The sequence below is a fragment of the Pimephales promelas genome, chromosome 16, assembly GCF_988280905.1.
Source record: "Pimephales promelas chromosome 16, fPimPro1.hap1.1, whole genome shotgun sequence".
Classification (NCBI taxonomy): Eukaryota; Metazoa; Chordata; class Actinopteri; order Cypriniformes; family Leuciscidae; genus Pimephales; species Pimephales promelas.
The window spans coordinates 30,587,723-30,615,431 of record NC_142784.1 but is presented as its reverse complement, the minus strand read 5'-3'; the positions used below and the strand labels follow the sequence as shown (position 1 = coordinate 30,615,431).

Below are 27,709 nucleotides of genomic sequence, written 5' to 3'. Positions count from 1 at the left end.
TAGAAAGTCCCTGGATATCTTCTGTAGCCTACACTTTGGAACGCTCATAAAGCAAAAGTGCACATCTTCGACCAATCAGCTCCCGGTTACCGAATCCTGTGGACCAATCAGAACGCGCTGTTCGAGTAATGGACAAGGAGGTCTCTGCAAACTAATGAATGTCTCAGTAGTTTGAGAACTCGCGCTCATCCCAAACGTCTGCTAATAACAATAACGCGGCGATTATAGTTGTCGTCACATAATGAGAAAACAAACGAAGGACCATACACGTGGAGTGGCTGCATCTGATTGATAACTTTTCATTCCATTCTCTACTTTCTATTTTCCTTGAGGGATACAAAAAAGATCACTGGAGTTTTTTTTATTGATCGTGGAATATTTACATGCATTTTAAGCCCTGGTGGTTTGCCTGAAGTGCACTTTTAGTCAACAATGAACGGGTTGGCAGGGACCGTTCCCAGGATGATGCGTCCATCTCTCTCTCAAAACTATTCCCGCACTGGCTTCCCAATGGAGGGTAAAATGCATTAGCCTACATTAAAACAATGCACATTCAAATATTTGTAAATAGGCCAATAGTAGAAATTTGAGGTGAAATGTAAACTATCTTTGCAATTGGGGTTGCAAGTTCTGAAAACGGTGATGTTATTTTTTTATTTTAGACAGTAAACGTTTAACATATTACATACTATTAAAAGCCTAAATTGAATTATGTAATTATAAAAAAAATAATATGAAATAAAAAGAAATGTTCTTCAGTGATTTATTGGATGAGCAAATTTAGAAACAATAGCTGATGTTAGATTATTACATTAGGTTCTGCTGACCAATGTGTTGATTTCTGGTTCTCTAAAAAACAAAAACAAAAAATCGGTAAGACTTTATTTTAGTGTCCTTGTTACAAGTTACTGTAGTAATAGGCCTAACTATAAATTATGCATAATTACATGCAACTATTCCTTAACAAAATACAGTGTAACAAAGACACCGTAAAATTGAGTGTTTACACTTTATTTTAAGGAGTATTTGTTACACGGTAATTATATTTAACAGAGTAGGCTAATATTAAGTAGGCTAACTACATGTTAAGGTTAACGAGTAACAATGACACTATAAAATACTATAACCAAAAGTTGTACAGTATAAGGTACAGTTCTGGCTATGAATATTTTTAATTGTTTTCATCATTAACACAACTTATTTGCTTCAATTGAACTCTTTCGGATATTTACTGACATTTCTATTTTGTTTTATTTAACTCAATTCTAATTCAATTCAAAATATGGAAAAACCATGCTATTTTGATTGTGACCAATTTGCAACATTTTATTTTACAGTGGTCTTTCTTGTACACGTTACATGTAGACCTAGTCATAGTAGCCAAACTATAAATTATGAATAATTTACATGCAACTAACCCAAAAGAAACCCTATTATTAACCCTTTAGTAAGTAGTCTGCAAGTAGTTCATTATTATTACACAGTAGGCCTAAAGTGTTACCGCTCAAAGGCTACATGCATCGGCTCTTCCTTAAATAAGCTAAACTGCATGAATACAATTTTTCTATCATGTTTGTGCCTACTTCGATGACCGTTTCTTACATAATTTTTGCTTCAATGCAGTTTCAACTCCGATGGGTCAGGGTCGAGTTAACCAGCTCGGAGGAGTTTTCATCAACGGCCGGCCTCTACCGAACCACATTCGGCATAAGATAGTAGAGATGGCCCATCACGGGATCCGACCGTGCATGATATCCCGCCAGCTCAGAGTCTCTCACGGATGCGTCTCCAAAATCCTGTGTCGGTATCAGGAGACTGGATCCATCCGGCCTGGAGCAATCGGCGGGAGTAAATCCAAGGTGAGGCCCTGAGGTGCGGGTTCATCTATTACAGCTGGCGCGCAGGGATTCTGTGAGCAAACTCAAAGCAACATGGTCGACCGAAAGCGCTGACTTTATGACATAACGAGAGTCTTTGAACTGAACCAGGCACATTGTTGACTGTTTTTTATTTTTATATTATTTTTAACAGACTACATCTCCAGATGTGGAGAAGCGCGTTGAGGAATATAAACGGAAAAATCCCGGAATATTCAGTTGGGAAATTCGGGATAAACTGCTCAAAGAGGGAATTTGTGACCCGGACAACGTACCATCAGGTATGGGATAAACATAGGAAAGTGTGCGAATTATTTTATTATGTTATTGCTGACATTTACGGGATTTAAAAAAGGCTTTATCAGTTGGCCGTCAGCCAAGCTATCTAAAAGAAGTAGGGCTTACACAAAAAGTTTATTTCTAAAATGTCTTTAATCTAGCCTATAATAAAAAATAGAGAAATAAACAATGACAATATTTATGTTTTTATCAATGTTAGCTCGAACAGGATTAGCCTATAGCCTATTCATGTTTTGTTGTCTAAATTTTGTGGTTAGCCTACTGAATGTTTGTGAACATTGCTAAAAAGTTTAACATGTTAAAAGAAAACATAATACACACTCAACAACTTTTTTAATAAATGAAGAAAAGAAAGAAAAAAATGTTTACAACAAGTATCATTGTCATAATACATTCTGTTTAACTCTTGATCAGTGAGTTCATTAAGCCGCATCATGAGAGGCAGATATGGTGAGAGAGGTGACGAGGAGGAGGTTGAGGATGAAGAGGACATCGAAAAGCATGAGCAAGAAGAAATCGCCCGCAGGAGCGGACACAGTATCGAGGGGATTCTAGCAGACAGATGTGAGTGGATCCTACACTCTTTTTAATTAAGTTACATTTACTTACATTCATTTTTCAGAACACAAATTAAGATCTTTTAGGTGAGATTTGAGAGATTTCTGTCACTACATTGACAGCTACACAACTGACACTTTGACGCTTCAAAAAGTTCATAAAGTGATTGCACACGAGAATGAACCTCATTGGTTCTTGCTGAAGCTCAAACGTGCTGCGTAACACAAGAACACGTATTTGTGATGTTTCATAGTAGCCTATTGATGACTTTACTATCATTCTAAAATGTGGAAATATTCATAAACATTGAGTAGTCCAAACATTCGATTGGTAAAAAAGCAGACATTTAAATAACAGAAATGCGAATTGATTTGTAATATATCTTCTAATTCATTCAACCATTTCTTTTTATTAAAATTAGTTAGTTTGTGTATCCTAATAATTAAAAAAATTGACAAATATTATGGCAACAGGCATGAATAGACCGGGAGACAAAAAACACAGAACGAGTTAAACATGGGATATCTCTGGAAATTGTGGCTGCAATGATAGATTCATTTTGCGGGTTAAAATAATACAAAAATAATTGTATATACTAAAAATGATATTTGGTCATATTTGGAAGAAAAAAGAAAGAAAAGTACTCCCCTTCATGTCATTCCAAACTTCTGACTTTTATTAAAACAGACTTATTAAGATGTGACATCACATGATAGTTAAGAGGACAGGGCAGCTGTACTATTTACTGTTCAAAGAGAAAAAATAGTGTCAAATAGTCTATTTTTTGCCTTCTGGCTGAAGCCAACAGCTGGAGTGACTGATGTTTTGCTGTTCTATTATGATATTTAATGAGCTAACAGTCTATCCCTGCGTGACTAATTAAGGTGAACGTTATTTGACTGCCACCAATGCCCTGCTAACACCACTTCAGATCCCTAAATAATACTGATCGGGATGCAGTGTCACACTTAATGGCGACGGGAGTTTATTAAAGGCTATTTCGGTCAATAGGGACCAGTGTTCTCCTCGGCTGTTCCTTCATGGCCCGGAGCGTCAGTCACAATGGGGGCGAGCCTCTCGTCATGCGCGCCTCCACAAAGCCCGTCCGTCACGCTCTGCCCGTCTCGCGATCCGAGAAAGACGAGTTGCCCAAGCCGATTAAATCGGGCTCTTTATTTGAACTTCACTTTCATCTTGCCAATGAGTCAAACACATTTTTCTCCTCCGTCCTCCCCATGCCCCGTGCTACCTCTCTTGGCCTGCGGCGCATTTTCGATTAATATCTGTGGGCCGTTGTCTGTCCGTTCCATTCTCCCACCATCGCCCCTCCTTCTCTGGGAGACACAGACAGGCAAGTTGAGTTCAGTCTTCACACCCTTCATTTGAACAGGCAGCAGCTTGATTCCTGAACCCGTTCCTTCATACTGACTCCATATTTCATCTTAAAGACTCAAAGATGTTGGCGTGTGTGCGGGGAGTGAAATCTCACTGTTTGCCATCCTCCAAAAATCCAATCATCCCAGTTTACAAATGACCCTATTAAGTTAAAGCGTTATTGAATGTCTGAATGTTGAAAAATGTCCATTCTTTTTTAAATGTTTACCAAATGTATCATCTTGGTTGTGTGAACATAAACAGTTTCATCTTATAATTTTGCAAGCATTCTGGGAATCCATGAATGATTTTGAGAGCATAATTAAAGACCAGATAACTTTGAACGAACGTCCTATTAACTTTACTGGAAAAATGTTTGTTTAGTAGCTTCAATGCGAAAATGCCTTGTTGACGCTAGAGGTCAGAGGAGAATGGGCCGACTGATTCAAGCTGATAGAAGAGCAACTTTGACTCAAATAACCACTCGTTACAACCGAGGTATGCAGCAAAGTATTTGTGAAGCCACAACACACACAACCTTGAGGCGGATGGACTACAACAGCAGAAGACCCCACCGGGTACCACTCATCTCCACTACAAATAGGAAAAAGAGGCGACAATTTGCAAGAGCTCACCAAAATTGGACAGTTGAAGACTGGAAAAATGTTGAGTCTCGATTTCTGTTGAGACATTCAGATGGTAGTGTCAGAATTTGGCGTAAACAGAATGAGAACATGATCCATCATGCCTTGTTACCACTGTGCAGGCTGGTGGTGGTGGTGTAATGGTGTGGGGGATGTTTTCTTGGCACACTTTAGGCCCCTTAGTGCCAAATGGGCATCGTTTAAATGCCACGGCCTACCTGAGCAATGTTTCTGACCATGTCCATCCCTTTACGGCCACCATGTCCCCATTCTCTAATGGCTACTTCCAGCAGGATAATGCACCATGTCACAAAGCTCGAATCATTTCAAATTGGTTTCTTGGTTTCTTGAACTAAAATGGCCCTCACAGTCACCAGATCTCAACCCTATAGAGCATCTTTGGGATGTGGTGGAATGGGAGCTTCATGTCCTGCATGTGCATCCCACAAATCTCCATCAACTGCAAGATGCTATCCTATCAATATGGGCCCACATTTTTAAAGTATGTTTAATGAATGCTGATAGGGTAGACATTGTAATAGTTTGATGACGAGTTGACTCCTCCCGAACTTTGTTTATAAAGTGTAACCAGAGAACCTTGCCAGAACATTAGTTAAAGTTCCCTGTTAGTTAGGATAAACCATTGTATCGTATTGGACTAGATGCATTTAAATACGGCCAGAATAGAAAATGCAACTTTAAAAAAGTGTAAAATGTCTGACACTCCTATAATACGCACATATGCACACGTCGCCAAACATATGCACATGCACAAACATGCAAGCACATGCATGGCTGCACACACACGTACACATGCATTCACAAACAGTGCCAACTGGCCCTGTGTGGGATGGTTTGTGTGGCACCATGGAGTGTGCAGTCAGCGGCTCGTAATTTACTCTGAAAGCCCACGCAAACATAAGCACATGCACACAAGCACAAAAACACAAATGCACCACCAGGAAGACCTAAAAAAGGAAACTTCGTCAAGACCAAATTGGCAAGACAAAGCCTGGACTGAAAACAGCATTGAAAAGTGCCGTTCATTGAGCCCCGACTTTTTGAAAAGTGGTTGCTAGGCGGTTGCTATGATGTTCTGTGTGGTCCACAGATACTTTACCTGCATAAAAACAGTATACTCACATAAAGCAATATATACTATAGCAAATCTCAGCTGCATGATTGTTTTTATATCATTGCAAAAATGTGAACTGTATTATTGGATAAGTATCTCCAACTGCACATACATACAGGCTTATACGATACAGAAAACCTCAAATGCTTGATTGCTTGTATTATTGAAAAATGTCAAAGAAATTATCGCCCAGCTGTAATGTGCTAAATTTGGCATGAAGATATTAAGATGTTATAAATATTGCCATCATGATTTCCTGTAAAGCTGCTTTGAAACAACGGGCCAGCTAGCACCAGCACAAACCTTCTTTTGCCAATAAAAAACTACTGTCAGGATTTACTAAAGACACACAGTGAAAAATTAGCGCTTAAACGGCACGAACAAGGTTATTTTTTGCATTTGTAGGAGTTTCCTTTTCAAATTTATGGGAGGAGAGTATTTAAAATCAATCATGCAAGGTGATTTACTAAGGTTTGCGCTAGTCAATTGGTATTGGTACTGGTATTAGGGCCATTATATGGCACACAAAATAGCTTGTCTTAAAGGATTAGTTCACTTTTGAAAAAACTTTTGCTGATAATTTACTCACCCCTATGTCATCCAAGATGTCCATGTCTTTCTTTCCTCAGTCGAAAAGAAATTTAGGTTTTTGATGAAAACATTCCAGGATTTTTCTCCATATAATGGACTTCAATGGGAACCGGATGGTTCAAGGTCCAAAAGACAGTTAATAACTGTTTCAGATGCAGCTTCAAATGTCTTTAAACGATATCAGACGATGAATAAGGGTCTTATCATGCGAAACGATCGGTTATTTCAAAACTTATTCCAAAAATGTAACTTTTCTAAGGACAAATGCTAGCCTTGCTCTATTCTGTGAGGCGCGTTTGCAACGTCACGTATTACGTAATTACGTTCAAAAGGTCACGGGCGACGTAGCCGAAAGTACAGAGTCAGTGTTTACAAGTTGAACGCATAGGTTGAACGTGCAAACTAGCTCAAACACCGTTTACAAAAAAAGGAATTAAAAGGAAAAACAACGATGTCGGACGATTTTGATTCTGTACTTCCGGCTACGTCGCCCGTGGCCTTTTGAACGTAATTACGTATATTACGTGACGTTGCAAACGCGCCTCACAGAATAGAGCAAGGCTAGCATTTGTCCTTAGAAAAGTTACATTTTTGGAATAAGTTTTGAAATAACCGATCATTTCGCATGATAAGACCCTTATTCATCGTCTGGTGTCGTTTAAAGACATTTGAAGCTGCATCTGAAACTGTTATTAACACTATCTTTTGGACCTTGAACCATCCGGTTCCCATTGAAGTCCATTATATGGAGAAAAATCCTGGAATGTTTTCATCAAAAACCTAAATTTCTTTTCGACTGAAGAAAGAAAGACGTGGACATCTTGGATGACATGGGGGTGAGTAAATTATCAGCAAAAGTTTTTTCAAAAGTGAACTAATCCTTTAAACTAGACACTAATTTAACACTAATAAACTATCTGCACATGTGTGCTTTAATTTGCGTGTCATTAGTAGATCACGTGCATAACTTTCTTCTCCCTTCAGTGCTTTTATGGGATTGCGCTTTATTTGCCCTGTTTAGTAAATCTGGACCTATGTGTATTGTATAAAAAACTGACTTGATTTCACACACCTAAGGTATTTTAAGTGGTTTCCAGGTCGGTTCCGATTGGTGATAGTTAGAATGTAAGCCGTTGCTAAGGTGTTGCTAAGGAAGGAATCTTCAGTGGGATTTTGTTCCAGTCTGATCAGAAATATAGGCTGTACCTTGTAATCTCTAAGAGGAGTTACATGTGAAAATTTTGTTTGTGGGTTTGGAAATGTGAAAGTACAGAGTGACATTTTTATCTATGAAATATTAAAGCGTACATTGTTTCCTTTTCTGATGAAAAGAGAGACTGAAAGGATTACAGTGAGATGGACAATGCGGGGAAACCCCCCAAACCAAACTGTCTCCATTGTGTCCAGTGAGCAGTGTCAGGGTCAGCAGACTTAGGAATCCGTGTCTGCTTGCGTTCAGACCCTGAAGGAAAAATTACAGTGTGTGTGTGTGTGTGAGTTATAACACAGACAGCACGAAAACAACAGAGAGAGTTGATAACTGAACCTATTATCAAATATGAATCAACTCACCCAATCACAAAGTGCAGTTTCCTGCTCTTTTTGCTAAAAAACTTGTTTTAGGTCGCGAATTCTTATAGGAGACAGTCAGCAAACACTTGTCTGAGTATGGGTTTTCAATTGGTAAACAGAGCGGTTTGAGGTCACTGGCGTTTGACCTCCAGGGAGCAAAGGTCACATTGGTGTATGTTTAGAGAGGCAGGTGACTACTTCCTGTTTCAACTCCTATTCCCTTCAGCATAAAACCACTCTAAAAATGCTGGGTTGTTTTAACCCAACTTTGGGTCAAAAATGGACAAACCCAAACGTTGGGTTAAAAATGTAATTAAAAAATGTAACCCAATGGCTGGGGTTTGTCCATATTTGACCCAAAGTTGGGTTAAAACTGCCCAGCAATTTTTTAGAGTATCTTTGCAATCTCTGTGTTGCAATTTCTCTGTGCACAAAATTAATTGCTAAAATGTGCAATATACACACCGCTTTGAATACTATATCCTACAATGCAATGCACTCCATCTTAAGTGTGAACTAATTATATATACAGCAGTCTTTTCTTGACTCGATTATTTGATCGGATTTGAAGTTTGGAGTTGGTTTCGAATTTTAATGTTTTTGAAAAAGAAAAAAGAGAAAATCTCTCATGTTCAAGGCTGCATTTATTTGATAAAAAAATACAGTATAATTGTTTGAATATATTTAAAAATGTAATTTATTCCTCTGAATTTGCAGCATCATTACTCCAGTCTTCAGTATCACATGATCCTTCAGAAATCAGTTAATTTGCCGCTCAAGAAACATTTATTATTATTATCTAGGTTGAAAACATGCGCTTCTTCATATTTTTGTGGATACATTTTTTTTGTAAGCATAATGTAATGAATATCAATCCTTGTTTTTGAACCGTAGTCAATGCATTTCTACACAAACTTGGATTCAAACTACAAAACTTGATGCCGAATTAAACGTGCTATGTGATGAGCCCATAGCGTGCACCATCCCACTGTTTGAAATGTTTACAGTTGCACACACACTAGCTTCTTTTACATAAGTCACACAAGCAAAAAAGCAAAGAAAAAGAGGCTAAACAGACGAAGAGCACATTTGGCTCAGAGCTGAAACGTGTGGTTGTTTGAGGCCAGCTGCGAGGGTCACAGTTGCTCTTTAGCAAGTCAAGTCCTCCCTCTGTTTCTCTCTGTTCCTAAACGCTGGGGGGCAGATGGGCCCACGAGCTGTCACTCATCCTTTCTGTCTCCGGCATCTGTTAGTTCTCTATGTACTGCTTAATGTAGTCGGGCAGTCACTCAGCCGGCCTCGGCGCTCAAGTGAACCCGCCTCGCTTTCCCCTCTTCGAGACGCTGCATTTGTTCCCAAGCTTTCTTTTGTTCCCCTCTTTGTCTTTCTTTTTGGGCTGTTTTTGATGGCGAGGGGGCATGTCATTGGCTCAATTAGCCCTCTTCATTATCTGCCCCCAAGAGAATCAGAAGAACACACACTAAAACACAAACTCAGAGCGCTACACACGCACATATGGTTTTATCTCGGACCTCTGTGGCGTGCCTCAGACCAAAGCTAAGTGTAACACGTAACAAGTGCAAGGATTTTCTTCCTTAAAGGAGTCGTTCACTTTTAAAAAAAACTTTTACTGATAATTTACTCACCCCCATGTCATCCAAGGTGTCCACGTCTTTCTTTCTTCAGTCGAAAATAAATTAAGGTTTTTGATGAAACATTCCAGCATTTTTCTCCATATAATGGACTTCAATGGGAACCAAACGGTCCAAAAGACAGTTTCAGTGCAAACTGTTCAAAGGGCTTTAAACGATTCCAGACGATGAATAAGGGTCTTATCAAACGAAACGATCGCTCATTAAAAAAAAAAAAATTAAGTTTTATAAGCTCAAATGGTCGCCTTGCTCTGTTCTGTGATGTGCGTTTGTGACTCTCCTGTTCGAACTCGTTCATCAAAATGGACAAATCTTTTTCCGAGTCATTTGGTTCATTCAACAAACGAAATGAACGAATTGACTCCAATGCAATCCAATTTCATATTTTATATTTATAAGTGGTCAAACAAAATCAATCAATCAAGTCATTTTATAAAAGTTTCGGTAACACTTTAATTAAAGCCCTAATGCATAATGCATTATGAAGGCATTCATAATGTACATTATAATGTATTATATCTTTTCATAAATAATTGTAATCAAAGTTTTAATATTTGCAGATTCTGAAATTGGTAGTTTATCATGTGTTTTAATGTATTATACTTTCTAAAGGTTTGTTCAATGATTATATAAGTATTATAATGTATTACAGTTATTTATGAGACTATACAATGACGTGCATTACAAGGCATAATTCATGCATTAAACTACTTTTATAATTTATTATACTAAAAGTCTTTAAGAAAAGTGTTACCAAAGTTTCATAAGAAACTGTGGTAAGAAGTGAAAGTGCCTTTGGGTTTGCCGTCCCACGGTATTAGGTGGATTGTGTGCATGAACCCAAGAGGTAAATGCACTCGGGGTGATGTTTCGCCTCCAAATATTGAATTTAAGCGACCAGGGCCCAGAGCTGAAAAGAAACTTTGGAGATGCTTTTAGTGACCGCACCGTTTACATAGCGGAGGGCTAAAATATCTAAGCATACTCGTGTGCACTATACGCTAACTTTACATGCCAAAGACACACACACACACATACAAAGGCAAACACTTACTCTGTGTAGGCTATTTACAGAAGGCAGGATACCTCTAGATTGTCCAGTGGTTTCATTTCCATGACGCTTTGGTTTTTGGTTCTGTGTGTTTAGAAGCTTGCGGCCTGTTTTATTCTTGCTCTTTCCTTCTGTTTATTGCATTGATTCCCGTTCACTCAGCAAACATATAAAAAATGCAAGTGCTTACTTAAATTTGCAACCTGATGATCAAATCTGAAAAAAGTGCTCCTAAAAAGCTCCTATAATGACAAAAGGCACCATAAAAGTATCATAAACACAGTCCATGCAACTTGTGCACTATATTTCAAGTCATACAATAGATTTGTGTGAGAAAATGCTAAAAACTAAAGTCGTTGTTCACTGATAATCTTCCCATCTGGTGTCAAATCTCATTTGAGACTGCATTTTTCCAATTTGCCACATTGCAATCACTTTACATGATGCGAGGAAGCGGTTTGATATTGATAATGTCTTAGAATATTTACATAGACAAACATATAAAAAAATAAGATTAAAAACAGAACAGAAAAACGCAGCCCATTTGATCATATAATTTCACTTAAATAACAATTAATAGGTAATTATCATTGCCATTTAAGTGAAATCACTGAACTTAAATATACAAGCTTGATAAAAATCATCATTAAAGAAGAAAATTTCAAATGGCATTTAGAGGCTTTTGCATCTGAACTCTTCATATATATGTATATATATGTATATATATATATATATATATATATATATATATATATATATATAGAATTTGTAAAGTCACTGAATCACCCAAAATACATAAGGCTACACCCCAAAATTAAATTTAAGTGTTAGATGCCGTAACATAGCCACTTACCAGTTTTCACAGCTTAAATCACCATCTACTTTAATTTTATGGAAAACAGAATCTTTTTCCATTTTGTATTTCGCACACATATTTTGGGACCCCCTCGAAAACAAGATGATACATCTCAAGGGCTTTATCCTAATAATAAACCAATTTGAACAAAAGTTATTTCAATCATGACAGCTCTCAAATTAGTTTTGGCATGTTGATGAATATGGCAATGTTAATGTGTTTGGTATTGTCGGACTAGATCTGCAATGCTCTGGCTTATTATTGCTCCAGTAAGGACTAATAGATACACAGAAACATAAGATTTGCTGCTGCTGCATAAATAGACGTACATTAATGGCGTAGCAGATCTAGGCAGGTGGAGCTGGGGGAGGTGGAGGGTTTCAGAGGGACTAATGAACCAGGCTATTAAAATGCTGAGCAAGCAATCTCATCAAGACCAATGTGATTGCTTGCAGATTGCCTGTAAAAGACAAATCAGTCTTCATGCCTGAACTAAATATGTATGCGAGTGCACAGAACTAGAAAACCCACTCATTATTCAGCTCTTATTCCTTTAATGGGTTGGATCAGAATCAGATTTGCATTGCATGGATTTCAGATTATCTGTGTCCGCATCCAGATCTGAGGTTTCAGGTGCTTCTGTGCTTCGTGTGAATGGGTTTTTGAAGAGATTTAGCTCTTGAACTACTCTGGCCCAGCTTTTTCACTTTTCGCCCCACACACACCCACCTTTGGCCTTCTGGATGCCCCTTCCACCCCCTCCAGGGTAGGTGACAGCCTCCACTGAGAGCCCTGGCCGTCGTGACGGATTCCACAGATGGAGCGTGCAAATCAATCCAACAAAGACTGAGAGAGCGAGAGAGAGAGAGATGCACTAGCTCAATGTCTGAAGATTATAAATTAAATAAATATGAATCTCCTTTAATTCCAGCCCAATTAATATATAGTTACCAGCTTCTCCTTTTGGCATGTGTTGTTGTGAAGTCATTCCATGGCTGATGAACAGTTTTCCACAAAGTTCAGCGTTCCCTAAGCCAAATCCCTGTGAAATTGTAGGAATTTCCCATAGTTTGCGATGAGTCCTCATTGGTACAATGGCTGATTTTGAAAAACTTTTACTTCGGATCAGGTTTGATTCATTATTTTATTTTTTCCATAAGTTTTTCTCCTATATGATTTTTTTCCATTTAATATTATGATCATCCATTCTTTCTTTTCTCCTTTGTTTTTCTCTTTCGTCCTGCTTAAAGTATTTTCACATGAAGCCGACTCCATACACAGGAGTTACATCAGTAATGTATTATCAGAAGTTCATCAACACAGAAAAGTAGTCCCACCTCAAAAGAACAATTTAGACACTTTACAACTCAAAAAACAGTTTTAACCGACAATTTAATCAAAACTATGAGCTCTAGAAACATTATTTGCTGTGGTAATTGACAGCTTAAACCCTAAACCACTGCATAAAAAAGAGATAAATGTTATTTAAATTTTTGCTTCATCGCTTAAAACTTAAAAACATAATTTTTTACATTTTTTTTTTGTTATATAGGTCTTAAATTTCATTCATAATGGTCTTAAAAAAGTCTTAAAAAGTCCTAAATTTGACTTTGTGAAACCTGCAGAAACCCTGTTTGTAGTTCTGCCAGTTGAGGGAGTTCTGCCACATTTGTGCTTCTGCTTGTTTGTATTTGTGTATGTTGTTGGTCGACTACTTTATATGATTGTATGGTGATTTACCATAAACATTAAAAAACAGTAAAAAAAACCCCAATCCAATTCAAATATTTAGGTTTAATTTGTTTTTATTACACATTTTTTAGAAAATGATATAATTTATCACTTATGGGGGTAAGTTAGGTTAGTTTAGGGGTGTGAGTGTAACTGTTGTAAAGAGCTATGTGTGTAAACCTCACTCCCCTGATCTCAAGAGATCTCTCATGCAGGCGACCCGGATTTGAATCTCACTCGGAGTGGTTCGAGTAGGACCGGTTACACTTGCAGGATGTTTTAGTAGTTTTTACAAAGACCTCTTATATGTCAAAATAACAAGGTAAATTAGATTTCTAATGTCATGACCCCTTTAAATAGATGTCTAAATAATCTAATGAAAAAATCTTTGCATACTTTGCATGTGTTTCAGCGAGTCCGTCTGATGAAGGTTCAGAGGTGGAATCTGAGCCCGATCTGCCTCTGAAAAGGAAACAGCGGCGCAGTCGAACAACCTTCACGGCCGAACAGCTGGAGGAGCTGGAGAGAGCTTTCGAACGCACACATTACCCTGATATCTACACCAGAGAAGAGCTCGCTCAGAGAGCTAAACTCTCAGAGGCACGAGTACAGGTACAAATACACCCATACTCCTCAAAATGAATAGACAGAATACAAAAAAAGGCATATGAACTGTTTCCTGTTTGTCTTTACTCAGGTGTGGTTCAGTAACAGACGAGCTCGTTGGAGGAAGCAAGCGGGAGCCAATCAGATCATGGCATTCAATCACCTGATCCCTGGTGGGTTTTCACATCCGGCTATGTCCAGTCTCTCCCCGTATCAGCTGTCAGAGAGCCCGTACCCACCCGCTGGCCTTTCTCAAGGTAAACATTTTATATTAAATTTCAGTGTTACCTAAAATACATTGTGATGTATTCTGCAACCATTATATGCATGTATCTGTTCTCAGACTCGAGCACCGTACACAGACCTCAGCCGCTCCCGCATCATCAGAGTCCAGAAGGGGCGGGGCCGGAGAGCGGGGCTTCCTACTGTCTCCCGAGTCGCCATGGTTACCCAGGATATTCAGATACCTTTGGACCTCATAACAGTCACGCTAACTCTTCCATCAATAATGGACTGTCTTCTCAGGTAATAAAGTCACAGAATTACTTTCTAGTCATTTAAAAATAATTTTTCCAAACCAGTCAGTATTATTAAGTAGATTCCCAGTCTTTTTTGGGGGGTCATGACTGGTTTAACCAATGACTTGAACATTAAAGTGGATCGAATAAGTAAAGCATCATTGGCCTGATGTTGATTAGCACAGAAAAAAAAGTCCCTTATTTTGCGTACAGTAACACACCCATCATGGATGTCCAGCAGCCAAGTAAAATATTAAAAAATTCTGACGTGGCTATATGTATATACTGAAAATAATAAGAATATTATTTAATATTATATTTTTCACTGAATATATATATATATATATAGTGAAAACCTTAATATTAAATAATATTCTTATTATTTAAATTAATATACTAATACATTATGTAGTATTCATATAATTTGATGTATGCTATAATATTTAATAATATACTAATATAATAAATAATAATTAATAATCTAGAATATATTGCATAATATTACATATAAATGTTATTCATTTAATATAATAAATAAATAAATATTATTGTAATATAATATTAATTTATAATATAATATTTAGATATTTTTTATAACTTTTATAGTATTTAATTTAATACTACATATAAATATTTAAAATATATAACTTTTTCGGTGGAAAAATGCAAATATTAGTCGTTCATTTGCTCAGTTCATGATTTAATTACTGTTACATATCCATATAAATGCATATGTGCAAGTAATTAAATATACTGTACCGTATAAATAAACCAATGGAGATTGATGTAATTTACTTATTGACGTTTTTAATGAAATATTTGTTTTAAAATGTAATAGTGCATTAAAAATCTGTAAAGTATTTTCACATGAAGCCGACTCCATTCACAGGAATTACATCAGTAGCGTATTATCAGAAGTTCATCAACACTGAAAAGTAGTCCCACCTCAAAAGAACAATTTAGACACTTTACAACTCAAAATACAGTTTCATCTGACAATTTAATCAAAACTATGAGTTCTAGAAACATTATTTCCTGTGGTAATTGACAGCTTAAACCTAAACCACTGCATAAAAAAGAGATAAATGTTATTTATATTTTTGCTTAAGCCCTTAAAACTTAAAAACATCCCAGTGAAGGTGTAGTCGATCCCCCACCTGTTGACCCACAGTGGAGTGTCAGTTTAATGGGCTCTTCTGGCTTCTGTACAAACTATTACACACTTCAAGGCGACGCATTACGCAGATAAATTCCTCCATCGCAGGTCATCCACGGGCCATTATTCATTCGGTTATCTTTAGCTTTATCACTGGACCGTGCAAAGCAAAGCACAGAAGACAAAGCAACACTCACACACAGTGTGATAGATGGGACGACTGACCCACACATGTTTCTCATCTGTACAAGGTTCCTCCACGGGGGGTGTTTGTCAAGAACACTGACAGACCGCTGTGAATTACAGGTTTGACGGGTGTGAATGTATTACAGTCTCACACTCTCGCTGTCATCATCTAGTTGTGATACTATTACTAATACGTGAAAAATGTTGCTAAGATTCAAAGCATCCCAGTGTAATATTGAGATGGATGTCTCAATCTGTGCAGGTCTCGCGGATATAGAATTATTTAAATAGAAATTAATACTTTTATTCAGTAAAGTTGAATTAAATGGATCTAAAGTAACAGTAAAGACATTTAAAATGTTACAAAAGATTTCTATTTTAAATAAGTTCTTTTGAACTTAGTATTCATCAAAGAATCCTGTCATGGTTTCCAAAAAAATATGAAGCAGCACAACTGTTTTCAACATTGATAATAATCAGAAATGTCTAGCTGCAAATGATCATGTTATAGACTGGCGTAACTTTTCGAACTGGCGAATTTTCGCCAAAGGAAAATTCAGCTTTGATTACAGGAATCAATAAAATTTTAAAATATTTTTTTTCATTAGCATACCGGTATTCGCATATTTCCTGTATTTGCATATTTCCTGTATTCGCATATTTCCAATATTAGCATATTTCCTGTATTTGTATATTTCCAATATTAGCATATTTCCGGTATTCGCATATTTCCTGTATTAGCATATTTCCCATATTAGCATATTTCCTGTATTAGCATATTCCCATATTAGCAAATTTCCTGTATTAGCATATTTCCCATATTCGCATATTTCCTGTATTAGCATATTTCCTGTATTAGCATATTTCCTGTATTTGCATATTTCCTGTATTCACATATTTCCAGTATTAGCATATTTCACATATTTCCTGTATTAGCATGTTTCCTGTATTCGCATATTTCCCGTATTAGCATATTTCCTGTTTTAGCATATTTCCCATAGTTGCATATTTCTGTATTAGCATATTTCCCATATTCGCATATTTCCTGTATTAGCATATTCCCATATTAACATATTTCCTGTATTAGCATATTTCCCATATTCGCATATTTCCTGTATTAGCATATTTCCCATATTAGCATATTTCCCATATTAGCACATTTCCTGTATTCGCATATTTCCCATATTAGCATATTTCCTGTATTCACATATTTCCAGTATTAGCATATTTCCTGTATTCACATATTTCCAGTATTAGCATATTTCCCATATTCACATATTTCCTGTATTAGCATATTTCCTGTATTCACATATTTCCCGTATTAGCATATTTCCTGTTTTAGCATATTTCCTGTATTCACATATTTCCCATATTCGCATATGCATTAGCATGTTTCCTGTATTAGCATATTTCCTGTATTCACATATTTCCCATATTCGCATATGCATTAGCATGTTTCCTGTATTCGCATATTTCCTGTATTGGCATATTTCCTGTATTCTCATATTTCCTGTATTCGCATATTTCCTGTATTCGCATATTTCCTGTATTCTCATATTTCCTGTATTCGCATATTTCCCATATTCGCATATTTCCCATATTCCCTGTATTAGCATATTTTCTGTATTAGCATATTCCCTGTATTAGCATATTTCCTGTATTCGCATATTTCCTGTTTTAGCATGTTTCTTGTATTAGCATGTTTCCTGTATTCGCATATTTCCTGTTTTAGCATGTTTCCTGTATTCGCATATTTCCTGTTTTAGCATGTTTCCTGTATTAGCATGTTTCCTGTATTCGCATATTTCCTGTATTCGCATATTTCCCATATTCGCATATTTCCCATATTCCCTGTATTAGCATATTTCTTGTATTCGCATATTTCATCTATCAGCATATTTCCCGTATTGGCACATTTCCCATCATAACACATTTCCTGTATTACCATATTTCCCGTATTAGCATATTTCCGCCCTCATCGACTTGTATACTGTCCACCAAGGCATCACTGTATGTGTCCTGTGTGACACCCCCATGGAAGAGAGGGGTGGGACGAGCAGTTGCTCATTATCATTTAAAGAGACATGCACCGAAACGGGTCGCTGTGAACAGAGCTGTTTTTGAGGTAAAAAGGGTGTTGTTTTACACAACCATTGAGGAATTTTAATCAAAGTATTTTACAGACTTTACATGAACACCCTAAAGAATCATACCAACTTGTGGAAAATGGGCATTCAATGACCCTTTTAAATATTACAAACCCATGTAATGTGTATTTTCTTAAATGAAACTTAAAAAATGAAAGCTACTTAATTAAATTTGATTGGAAATATGCTCTAAAAAAGTCTCATAGATATAGCCATAGAAACATCATTAGCGGCTAGTTTTATGGGCCGGTTACTATGTATATGTAAGCCGTTGTAAGCTGCAATAGACTTAGAAGATTTTTTACAACCAATAGCTGTGCAATGTTGTGGTGTCTTGGAAGTTTAAGTTTAAATACTATCCAGGAAATTTCATGTAAATAATTTTTTTTTCTGTTGCTAAATTTTCCAAAACTCGCAGAGAAAGTCTTCCAGAGCCGCAGATCCTGGATTCGGCTCATGTCACTCTGGGAAAGGGTTTAAGCGAGACCATGTGCGTGACCGTGTCTGTGTGTGTGTGTTGTACTGCGTTTACTGTGTCCACTGATGTAATAGGATCCTGTAGCCTGGGAGACATGCTTTTCTCTTTCTGTTTCTACGTAAAGGTGCTTATTTGGTGGAGCGGCTGGAGTGTGTGTTTATTTTGGCCATAATTCTGGTGGTAGATTCAATTATGCTTCAGGAACTTTTATTCCCCAGAGCACACATGCAAAATTCCTGAAATGCAGCACAGTGTTTTCTAGGTTAAATAATACGAGTACACACACACACACATACACTGCACTGCCCTCTGGCTCTGTTCTAGTCCTAGAATCAGATTAAAAAATATATATATTTGCATATTGTACCAAAGACCTGTCCATTTGGAGGACAATCTCATTAATATGACATCATTTTCTGTATTGATAATTTAGAGGTGTTTTGAATTATGCATTGCATTTTGTTGTGTTTTGAGTGAAATGATTTCTGAATATTAAATGCACTATAATTTTAAATGCTCTAATCCCATCCTCATATACTATGTAGACCAGACAGTGTGTGATTCACACTGAGAACTCCTTCCCTGTAGGTTATGGGACTGATAACGCCAGCTGGAGTCACACACCAGAGCCAGGCTGAGTTTTCTCTGGAGTCGTGTGTATCCGTGAACAGCTCGTGCTCTCAGCGCGTCGAGAACCTGCCGACTCTACCTGTCCGCTCCAACCTGCCCAGTCCTCCGTCTTACGGCCCGGCCTCCTTCTACAGCACAGAGCACAGCGCCCCCTACCAGTACAGCCAGTATGGACAAAGTAAGGTCGTTATTACTGTCAGCCTGCTTTATGTTTATGATTTGATTTACAGGTCTTTGCACACATGCTCTAATATCTGGAGTGTGTGTGTCAAATTTTAGTTTGCATCATTTGCTGATCGTATACCTCCGACTTTTCCCTGTATGCACAATTTATTTCTCAATAAATTAAAAGACGAAAAAAAAAATAATAATAATAATAATCTGACACCAGTCTCAGCAATTTTACACTCTTCATGACATATAAATTAAAAATAATTTATACATTAATTATTCTTGATTAATCTAAATTATTATTCAGCATATATATATATATATATATATATATATATATATATATATATATATATATAAATGAACGATTGTTATAATTATACACTATTAATTATTGTAAAAAAAATTCGACATCATTCGATATTTTATATAGCTAAAAAATTATTTACATATTTATATATTATTCTATTTAAATAATTTATTTATATAGTTAAATATATATATATATAGGCTAATGTAACATCAATAAATTCATCACGAACCAAATATATTTCAATAATATAAAAATTTTTTAAAAAAAATTGACATCATTCGATATTTTATATAGCTTAAAAATTATTTACATATTTATATATTATTCTATTTAAATAATTCATCTATATAGTTAAATATATATAGGCTAATGTAACATCAATAAATTCATCACAAACCAAATATATTTCAATAATATAAAAAAAAAATTCGACATCATTCGATATTTTATATAGCTAAAAATTATTTACATATTTATATATTATTCTATTTAAATAATTTATCTATATAGTTAAATATATAAAGGCTAATGTAACATCAATAAATTCATCACCAAGCAAATATATTTCAATAAATTAAATAAATCACTTAAAGGAGATGTCACAGTCTTCGTCTTCACCTGTTTGTCCCGTCAGCAGCACTACACTTCCCAGGATCCTCTCGTCACCCTATCCCGTGTTCACTCCCTCATCAGCCACCTGTTCCTCGTCATCATCATCTGTTTCACCTGTTCTCACCCCATTATGTTTGATTATTCTGTGTATTTAGTTCCCTTTGTTTTACCCATGATTGTCGGTCGATGTCGAATGTTACCCCGTGTTATCCTGTATCCTTGCCTGTATCCTGAATTAAATGTTACCTTCCGTGTGAATCTCTGGAATCCTCCTATTCCTTCCGTCTGCACTCCTGTTCTCCTGCACCATACCCCGTGACAGATCGACCGACCACCTAAAGCAACATGGACGCCGGGAGCTTCCAGGGGATTCTACCCCCGATCCGCCGGCCCCGTTGGATACTTGTCCCCAGAAAGCCTGCGTTCACCGTCAGCCCTGCCGAGCCTGCGCGCACCGTCAGTCCTGCCGAGCCTGCGCGCACCGTCAGCCCTGCCGAGCCTGCGCTCACAGTCAGCCCTGCCGAGCCCGAGTCTTCACCGCTGGTTCCGTCCAGCTCTCCAGAGACTGAATGCTCTTCCCCGCTGGTTCCGTCCAGCTCTCCAGAGACTGAATGCTCTTCCCCGCTGGTTCCGTCCAGCTCTCCAGAGATTGAATGCTCTTCACCGCTGGTTCCGTCCAGCTCTCCAGAGATTGAATGCTCTTCACCGCTGGTTCCGTCCAGCTCTCCAGAGATTGAATGCTCTTCACCGCTGGTTCCGTCCAGCTCTCCAGAGATTGAATGCTCTTCCCCGCTGGTTCCGTCCAGCTCTCCAGAGATTGAATGCTCTTCACCGCTGGTTCCGTCCAGCTCTCCAGAGATTGAATGCTCTTCACCGCTGGTTCCGTCCAGCTCTCCAGAGATTGAATGCTCTTCCCCGCTGGTTCCGTCCAGCTCTCCAGAGACTGAATGCTCTTCCCCGCTGGTTCCGTCCAGCTCTCCAGAGATTGAATGCTCTTCACCGCTGGTTCCGTCCAGCTCTCCAGAGATTGAATGCTCTTCACCGCTGGTTCCGTCCAGCTCTCCAGAGATTGAATGCTCTTCACCGCTGGTTCCGTCCAGCTCTCCAGAGATTGAATGCTCTTCCCCGCTGGTTCCGTCCAGCTCTCCAGAGATTGAATGCTCTTCACCGCTGGTTCCGTCCAGCTCTCCAGAGATTGAATGCTCTTCACCGCTGGTTCCGTCCAGCTCTCCAGAGATTGAATGCTCTTCCCCGCTGGTTCCGTCCAGCTCTCCAGAGACTGAATGCTCTTCCCCGCTGGTTCCGTCCAGCTCTCCAGAGATTGAATGCTCTTCGCCGCTGGTTCCGTCCAGCTCTCCAGAGTCTGAATGCTCTTCGCCGCTGGTCCCGTCCAGCTCTCCAAAGATTGAATGCTCTTCACCGCTGGTTCCGTCCAGCTCTCCAGAGATTGAATGCTCTTCACCGCTGGTTCCGTCCAGCTCTCCAGAGATTGAATGCTCTTCACCGCTGGTTCCGTCCAGCTCTCCAGAGTCTGAATGCTCTTCGCCGCTGGTCCCGTCCAGCTCTCCAAAGATTGAATGCTCTTCGCCGCTGGTCCCGTCCAGCTCTCCAAAGATTGAATGCTCTTCACCGCTGGTTCCGTCCAGCTCTCCAGAGATTGAATGCTCTTCACCGCTGGTTCCGTCCAGCTCTCCAAAGATTGAATGCTCTTCACCGCTGGTTCCGTCCAGCTCTCCAGAGATTGAATGCTCTTCCCCGCTGGTTCCGTCCAGCTCTCCAGAGACTGAATGCTCTTCCCCGCTGGTTCCGTCCAGCTCTCCAGAGATTGAATGCTCTTCGCCGCTGGTTCCGTCCAGCTCTCCAGAGTCTGAATGCTCTTCGCCGCTGGTCCCGTCCAGCTCTCCAAAGATTGAATGCTCTTCACCGCTGGTTCCGTCCAGCTCTCCAGAGATTGAATGCTCTTCACCGCTGGTTCCGTCCAGCTCTCCAGAGATTGAATGCTCTTCACCGCTGGTTCCGTCCAGCTCTCCAGAGTCTGAATGCTCTTCGCCGCTGGTCCCGTCCAGCTCTCCAAAGATTGAATGCTCTTCGCCGCTGGTCCCGTCCAGCTCTCCAAAGATTGAATGCTCTTCACCGCTGGTTCCGTCCAGCTCTCCAGAGATTGAATGCTCTTCACCGCTGGTTCCGTCCAGCTCTCCAAAGATTGAATGCTCTTCACCGCTGGTTCCGTCCAGCTCTCCAGAGATTGAATGCTCTTCGCCGCTGGTCCCGTCCAGCTCTCCAAAGATTGAATGCTCTTCACCGCTGGTTCCGTCCAGCTCTCCAGAGATTGAATGCTCTTCGCCGCTGGTTCCGTCCAGCTCTCCAGAGTCTGAATGCTCTTCGCCGCTGGTCCCGTCCAGCTCTCCAAAGATTGAATGCTCTTCGCCGCTGGTCCCGTCCAGCTCTCCAAAGATTGAATGCTCTTCACCGCTGGTTCCGTCCAGCTCTCCAGAGATTGAATGCTCTTCACCGCTGGTTCCGTCCAGCTCTCCAGAGATTGAATGCTCTTCACCGCTGGTTCCGTCCAGCTCTCCAGAGATTGAATGCTCTTCCCCGCTGGTTCCGTCCAGCTCTCCAGAGATTGAATGCTCTTCACTGCTGGTTCCGTCCAGCTCTCCAGAGATTGAATGCTCTTCACCGCTGGTTCCGTCCAGCTCTCCAGAGATTGGATGCTCTTCACCGCTGGTTCCGTCCAGCTCTCCAGAGATTGAATGCTCTTCACCGCTGGTTCCGTCCAGCTCTCCAGAGATTGAATGCTCTTCACCGCTGGTTCCGTCCAGCTCACCAGAGAATGAATGCTCTTCACTGCCGGTTCCGTCCAGCTCACCAGAGAATGAATGCTCTTCACCGCTGGTTCCGTCCAGCTCACCAGAGAATGAATGCTCTTCACTGCTGGTTTCATCCAGCTCACCAGAGAATAAATGCTCTTCACTGCTGGTTCCGTCCAGCCCACCAGAGACTGAATGCTCTTCACTGCTGGTTCCGTCCAGCTCACCAGAGAATGAATGCTCTTCACTGCTGGTTCCGTCCAGCTCACCAGAGAATGAATGCTCTTCACTGCTGGTTCCGTCCAGCCCACCAGAGACTGAATGCTCTTCACTGCTGGTTCCGTCCAGCTCACCAGAGAATGAATGCTCTTCACTGCTGGTTCCGTCCAGTTCACCAGAGGATGAATGCTCTTCACTGCTGGTTCCGTCCAGTCTTCCAGAGACAAAATGCTCTTCACTGCTGGTTCCGTCCAGATCACCAGAGAATGAATGCTCTTCACTGCCGGTTCCGTCCAGCCCACCAGAGACTGAATGCCCTTCACTGCTGGTTCCGTCCAGCTCACCAGAGAATGCATGCTCTTCACTGCTGGTTCCGTCCCACTCACCAGAGAATGAATGCTCTTCACTGCTGGTTCCGTCCCACTCACCAGAGAATAAATGCTCTTCACTGCTGGTTCCGTCCAGCCCTCCAGAGACAGTATGCTCTTCACTGCTGGTTCCGTCCAGCCCTCTAAAGACTGTATGCTCTTCACTGCTGGTTCCGTCCAGCCCTCCAGAGAATGAATGCTCTTCACTGCTGGTTCCGTCCCACTCACCAGAGAATGAATGCTCTTCACTGCTGGTTCCGTCCCACTCACCAGAGAATGCATGCTCTTCACTGCTGGTTCCGCCCAGCCCTCCAGAGACTGAATGCTCTTCCCTGCTGGTTCCGTCCAGCCCTCCAGAGAATGAATGCTTTTCACTGCTGGTTCCGTCCCACTCACCAGAGAATGAATGCTCTTCACTGCTGGTTCCGTCCCACTCACCAGAGAATGAATGCTCTTCACTGCTGGTTCCGTCCCACTCACCAGAGAATGAATGCTCTTCACTGCTGGTTCCGTCCAGCCCTCCAGAGACAGTATGCTCTTCACTGCTGGTTCCGTTCAGCCCTCCAGAGACTGAATGCTCTTCACTGCTGGTTCCGTCCAGCTCTCCCGAGAATGAATGCTCTTCACTGCTGGTTTCGTCCAGCCCTCCAGAGACTGAATGCTCTTCACTGCTGGTTCCGTCCAGCTCTCCAGAGACGGTATGCTCATCACTGCTGGTTCCGTCCAGCCATCCAGAGACTGAACGCTCTTCACTGCTGGTTCCGTCCAGCCCTCCAGAGACTGTATGCTCTTCACTACTGGTTCCGTCCAGCCCTCCAGAGACTGTATGCTCTTCACTACTGGTTCCGTCCAGCCCTCCAGAGACTGTATGCTCTTCACTGCTGGTTCCGTCCAGCCCTCCAGAGACTGTATGCTCTTCACTGCTGGTTCCATCCAGCCCTCCAGAGACGGAACGCTCTTCACTGCTGGTTCCGTCCAGTCCTCCAGAGACTGAACGCTCTTCACTGTTGGTTCCGTCCAGTTCCTCCGAGCCCGAGCTCTCTTCTTCGCTGGGCCCGACCAGCCCAGCCCCAGAGACCGTCCAGCCAGCGCCAGAGACCGCTCAGCCTGCTCCGCCCTGGCCACGCCCTCAGCCTGCTCCGCCCTGGCCACGCCCTCAGTCTGCTTCGCCCTGGTCTCGCCCTCAGCCTGCTCCGCCCTGGCCACGCCCTCAGCCTGCTTCGCCCTGGTCTCGCCCTCAGCCTGCTTCGCCCTGGCCACGCCATCAGCCTGCTCCGCCCTGGCCACGCCCGCAGCCTGTTCCGCCCTGGCCACGCCCTCAGCCTGCTCCGCCCTGGCCACGCCCTCAGCCTGCTCCGCCCTGGCCACGCCCTCAGCCTGCTTCGCCCTGGTCTCGCCCTCAGCCTGTTCCGCCCTGGCCACGCCCTCAGCCTGCTCCGCCCTGGCCACGCCCTCAGCCTGCTCCGCCCTGGCCACGCCCCTCTCAGGCCCCAGTTCGTCCCCCCTCCTTCCTCTGTTCCGCGGCGTGAGGTCACGCCTCCCGGGAGGGGGGAGTTCTGTCACAGTCTTCGTCTTCACCTGTTTGTCCCGTCAGCAGCACTACACTTCCCAGGATCCTCTCGTCACCCTATCCCGTGTTCACTCCCTCATCAGCCACCTGTTCCTCGTCATCATCATCTGTTTCACCTGTTCTCACCCCATTATGTTTGATTATTCTGTGTATTTAGTTCCCTTTGTTTTACCCATGATTGTCGGTCGATGTCGAATGTTACCCCGTGTTATCCTGTATCCTTGCCTGTATCCTGAATTAAATGTTACCTTCCGTGTGAATCTCTGGAATCCTCCTATTCCTTCCGTCTGCACTCCTGTTCTCCTGCACCATACCCCGTGACAGGAGAACTCCGGCGCAAAATGAACCTTTGGTCTAATAAAACATCGGTACTACCTAGTCGACCGTTCTCTGAGATTTGTTTTCATGATAATCGAATGTAAAGAGTTTTATCCCTAAAAACTGTTTAGCGTATACGCTAGTATATGGGGGCATATAATAAGTAATAAGAAATCATTAGTTTATACCACTAACAAGGCTCAAAATAGCCCCACACTCACACAGTAACATAATGAGGCTCCATACATGCAAAATGAAGCATTGAGAACTTTGTAAGAGTTCAGACTGTTTAATAAGAAGATAAAGACTCACTTCGTGTATACAGGCAGGAGCCATCTTAGCAAAACAGTCTCGACAAGTCGAACCACGAACGCCGTTCATACAGTTCAGCTCACTTGGCACTTGGCTCACTCGTTTGTGGTTCGAACGACGTTTAAAAAATAGATTTCATTAGTCAACTTGCATGTGTATTTCCAGTTTACAGCTGCAAGACACAAAAAAACATTGCTAAAGTAATCACTATGTCGATCATAGCGTGATAGTGTGATCATCTGTACACTGAGAATAACTCCGAAATGTGATCGTCACTCCCAATACTTGCAGTTTGTTCGTGACCTGAGATTTTGAACCTGAACATGTAATAGGAGGGTAAAATTCTTCACGCTCACATCAGATGTTTGGATATAGTTGTGTGTGATTTGCAGAGGTCTGATTCTGTAATATCTGGACTGGGTTTGCGTGTGTGTGAATGTCATGGTTGGATGCTAATCTCCCGTGGCAGTATCATGATGAGAAGCAGCTGCTCTTGTCTAACTCACTATCCCAGTTTACAGTCAGCTCATACAGTTACGCTCTGATGAAAAGGCCGTCGCACAAATACAGCAGCTCTTTAATGAAGAGGAGGGTCAGCGTTTGCCGGCATGATTACTGTGTCCAATGGACGACACATGCTTTCTTTCCGAGTCCGGCAGCTGCAATAACTCATGCAAACATTATCACAACAAATATTACTAAAGATCTGTATTACTTTTATATGCATCTTTAAATTTTTAATCCTTTTTTTCTTTTCTTCCAGATTCCTTTCATTATCTGAGGCCTGAAATTGCCTGAACGGGTCGCGCAACTCAACTGTCCCAAAGTCCTGCATTTTAAAAGCCGGAATTAGGATTTGATGAGAGATAAAGACTGAAATACAAATTCTTTGATTTGGCAATATTAATAAAACTGTTATGCCACAGACACACAGCCGGCAGATCAAAAGGGCTTTTTCTGTCTGAAACATTCCCTTGAACTCCTCTTCAAAAGCCCTTCCAGCTGAATTATCCACAATCTCAGAAAACACAACAAGACAAGTTGAATCAAAACTGAAACGGAGACATTTGTGTGTGATTTTACTGCAAACATGTTTAAGTGCAATATGAGAAATAGAAATGGCCACATTCATTCGAAACATTCGCAGCCACTGAGGTCTGTGCAACCGGCGGCGTCCAAATCAAGAGCGTGGAACGAGGTCGGCCGTTCTTATGATGCCAGACACGTCGCTCTCTGACCACGTTGTAAATATGCTTTTCCCAACGCATTCCTTGACATTTGAATGATGTTTTCGGGTTTTTTTAGACAAATGATTGGAACATTTTACAGCATTTCGGACCTTAATATTTACTTAAAGGGATTGTTCACTTTGAAATTAATTTTTGGTATGTTTTAGCTTACCTCAAGGGCATCCAAGATGTAGGTGTCTTTGTTTCCGCAGTAGTTTCAATTTTGATATTTTTAGGTCAAACCGTTCTTGTGTGTCAGTCATATAATGGAGGTCTATGGTCACCACCTCAAAGAGCATGCACAGAGACTCGTAAATGTAAGTACACATTGATGGCCTAAGACACGAAACGAGTGGTTTGTGTGAGAAAACGAACAGTATTTATATCATTTTTACCTCTTGTAAGCACAGCCACGTCCAACTGATCTGAGGGTGCGGACGCTTCGGTCTGCGCAAACGCCGGAAGTGATCTCTCGTGCGGTTGCGGAAAAAAATTCAACGTTGTCTGTTGATATATCTGTTCGTTTTCTTACACAAACCACTCCTTTTGTGTCTTAATCCATCAATGTGTACTTACATTTACGAGTCATTAAATCATGTTTAATTTGGACTTCTCTGCGCATGCTCTTTGAGGTGGTGACCATAGACCTCCATTATATGACTGATCATCAACGGTTTGACCTAAAAATATCAAAATTGAAACTACTGCGGAAACAAAGACACCTA

General features: G+C 40.6%; 1 protein-coding gene across 2 annotated transcripts; it reads left to right on the top strand.

Annotated features, from left to right (window-relative positions):
• On the top strand, positions 1 to 27,207 carry pax3b (paired box 3b). Of its 2 annotated transcripts, XM_089121518.1 has the most exons (9): positions 1 to 517; positions 1,624 to 1,859; positions 2,032 to 2,158; positions 2,592 to 2,741; positions 13,754 to 13,953; positions 14,039 to 14,204; positions 14,291 to 14,472; positions 19,021 to 19,240; positions 26,519 to 27,207. In XM_089121518.1, the coding sequence occupies exons 1-9, from the start codon at positions 433 to 435 to the stop codon at positions 26,551 to 26,553; spliced, it is 1,401 nt and encodes a 466-aa protein (XP_088977644.1). In that variant the 5' UTR covers positions 1 to 432; the 3' UTR covers positions 26,554 to 27,207. The 2 variants fall into 2 exon arrangements, with proteins under 2 accessions (XP_088977644.1, XP_088977643.1); XM_089121517.1 differs by lacking the exon at positions 1 to 517 and having other exon boundaries at positions 1,575 to 1,859.
• Positions 27,208 to 27,709: the final 502 nt, after the last annotated feature.

What these genes read in the sequence shown, in the direction of transcription:
- pax3b (XM_089121518.1), top strand. Translation starts at nt 433, where the DNA reads ATGAACGGGTTGGCAGGGACCGTTCCCAGGATGATGCGTCCATCTCTC. An exon ending in CACTGGCTTCCCAATGGAGG is followed by an intron (nt 518 to 1,623) that starts GTAAAATGCATT and finishes GCTTCAATGCAG; the next exon opens with TTTCAACTCCGATGGGTCAG. An exon ending in CCCGGACAACGTACCATCAG is followed by an intron (nt 2,159 to 2,591) that starts GTATGGGATAAA and finishes ACTCTTGATCAG; the next exon opens with TGAGTTCATTAAGCCGCATC.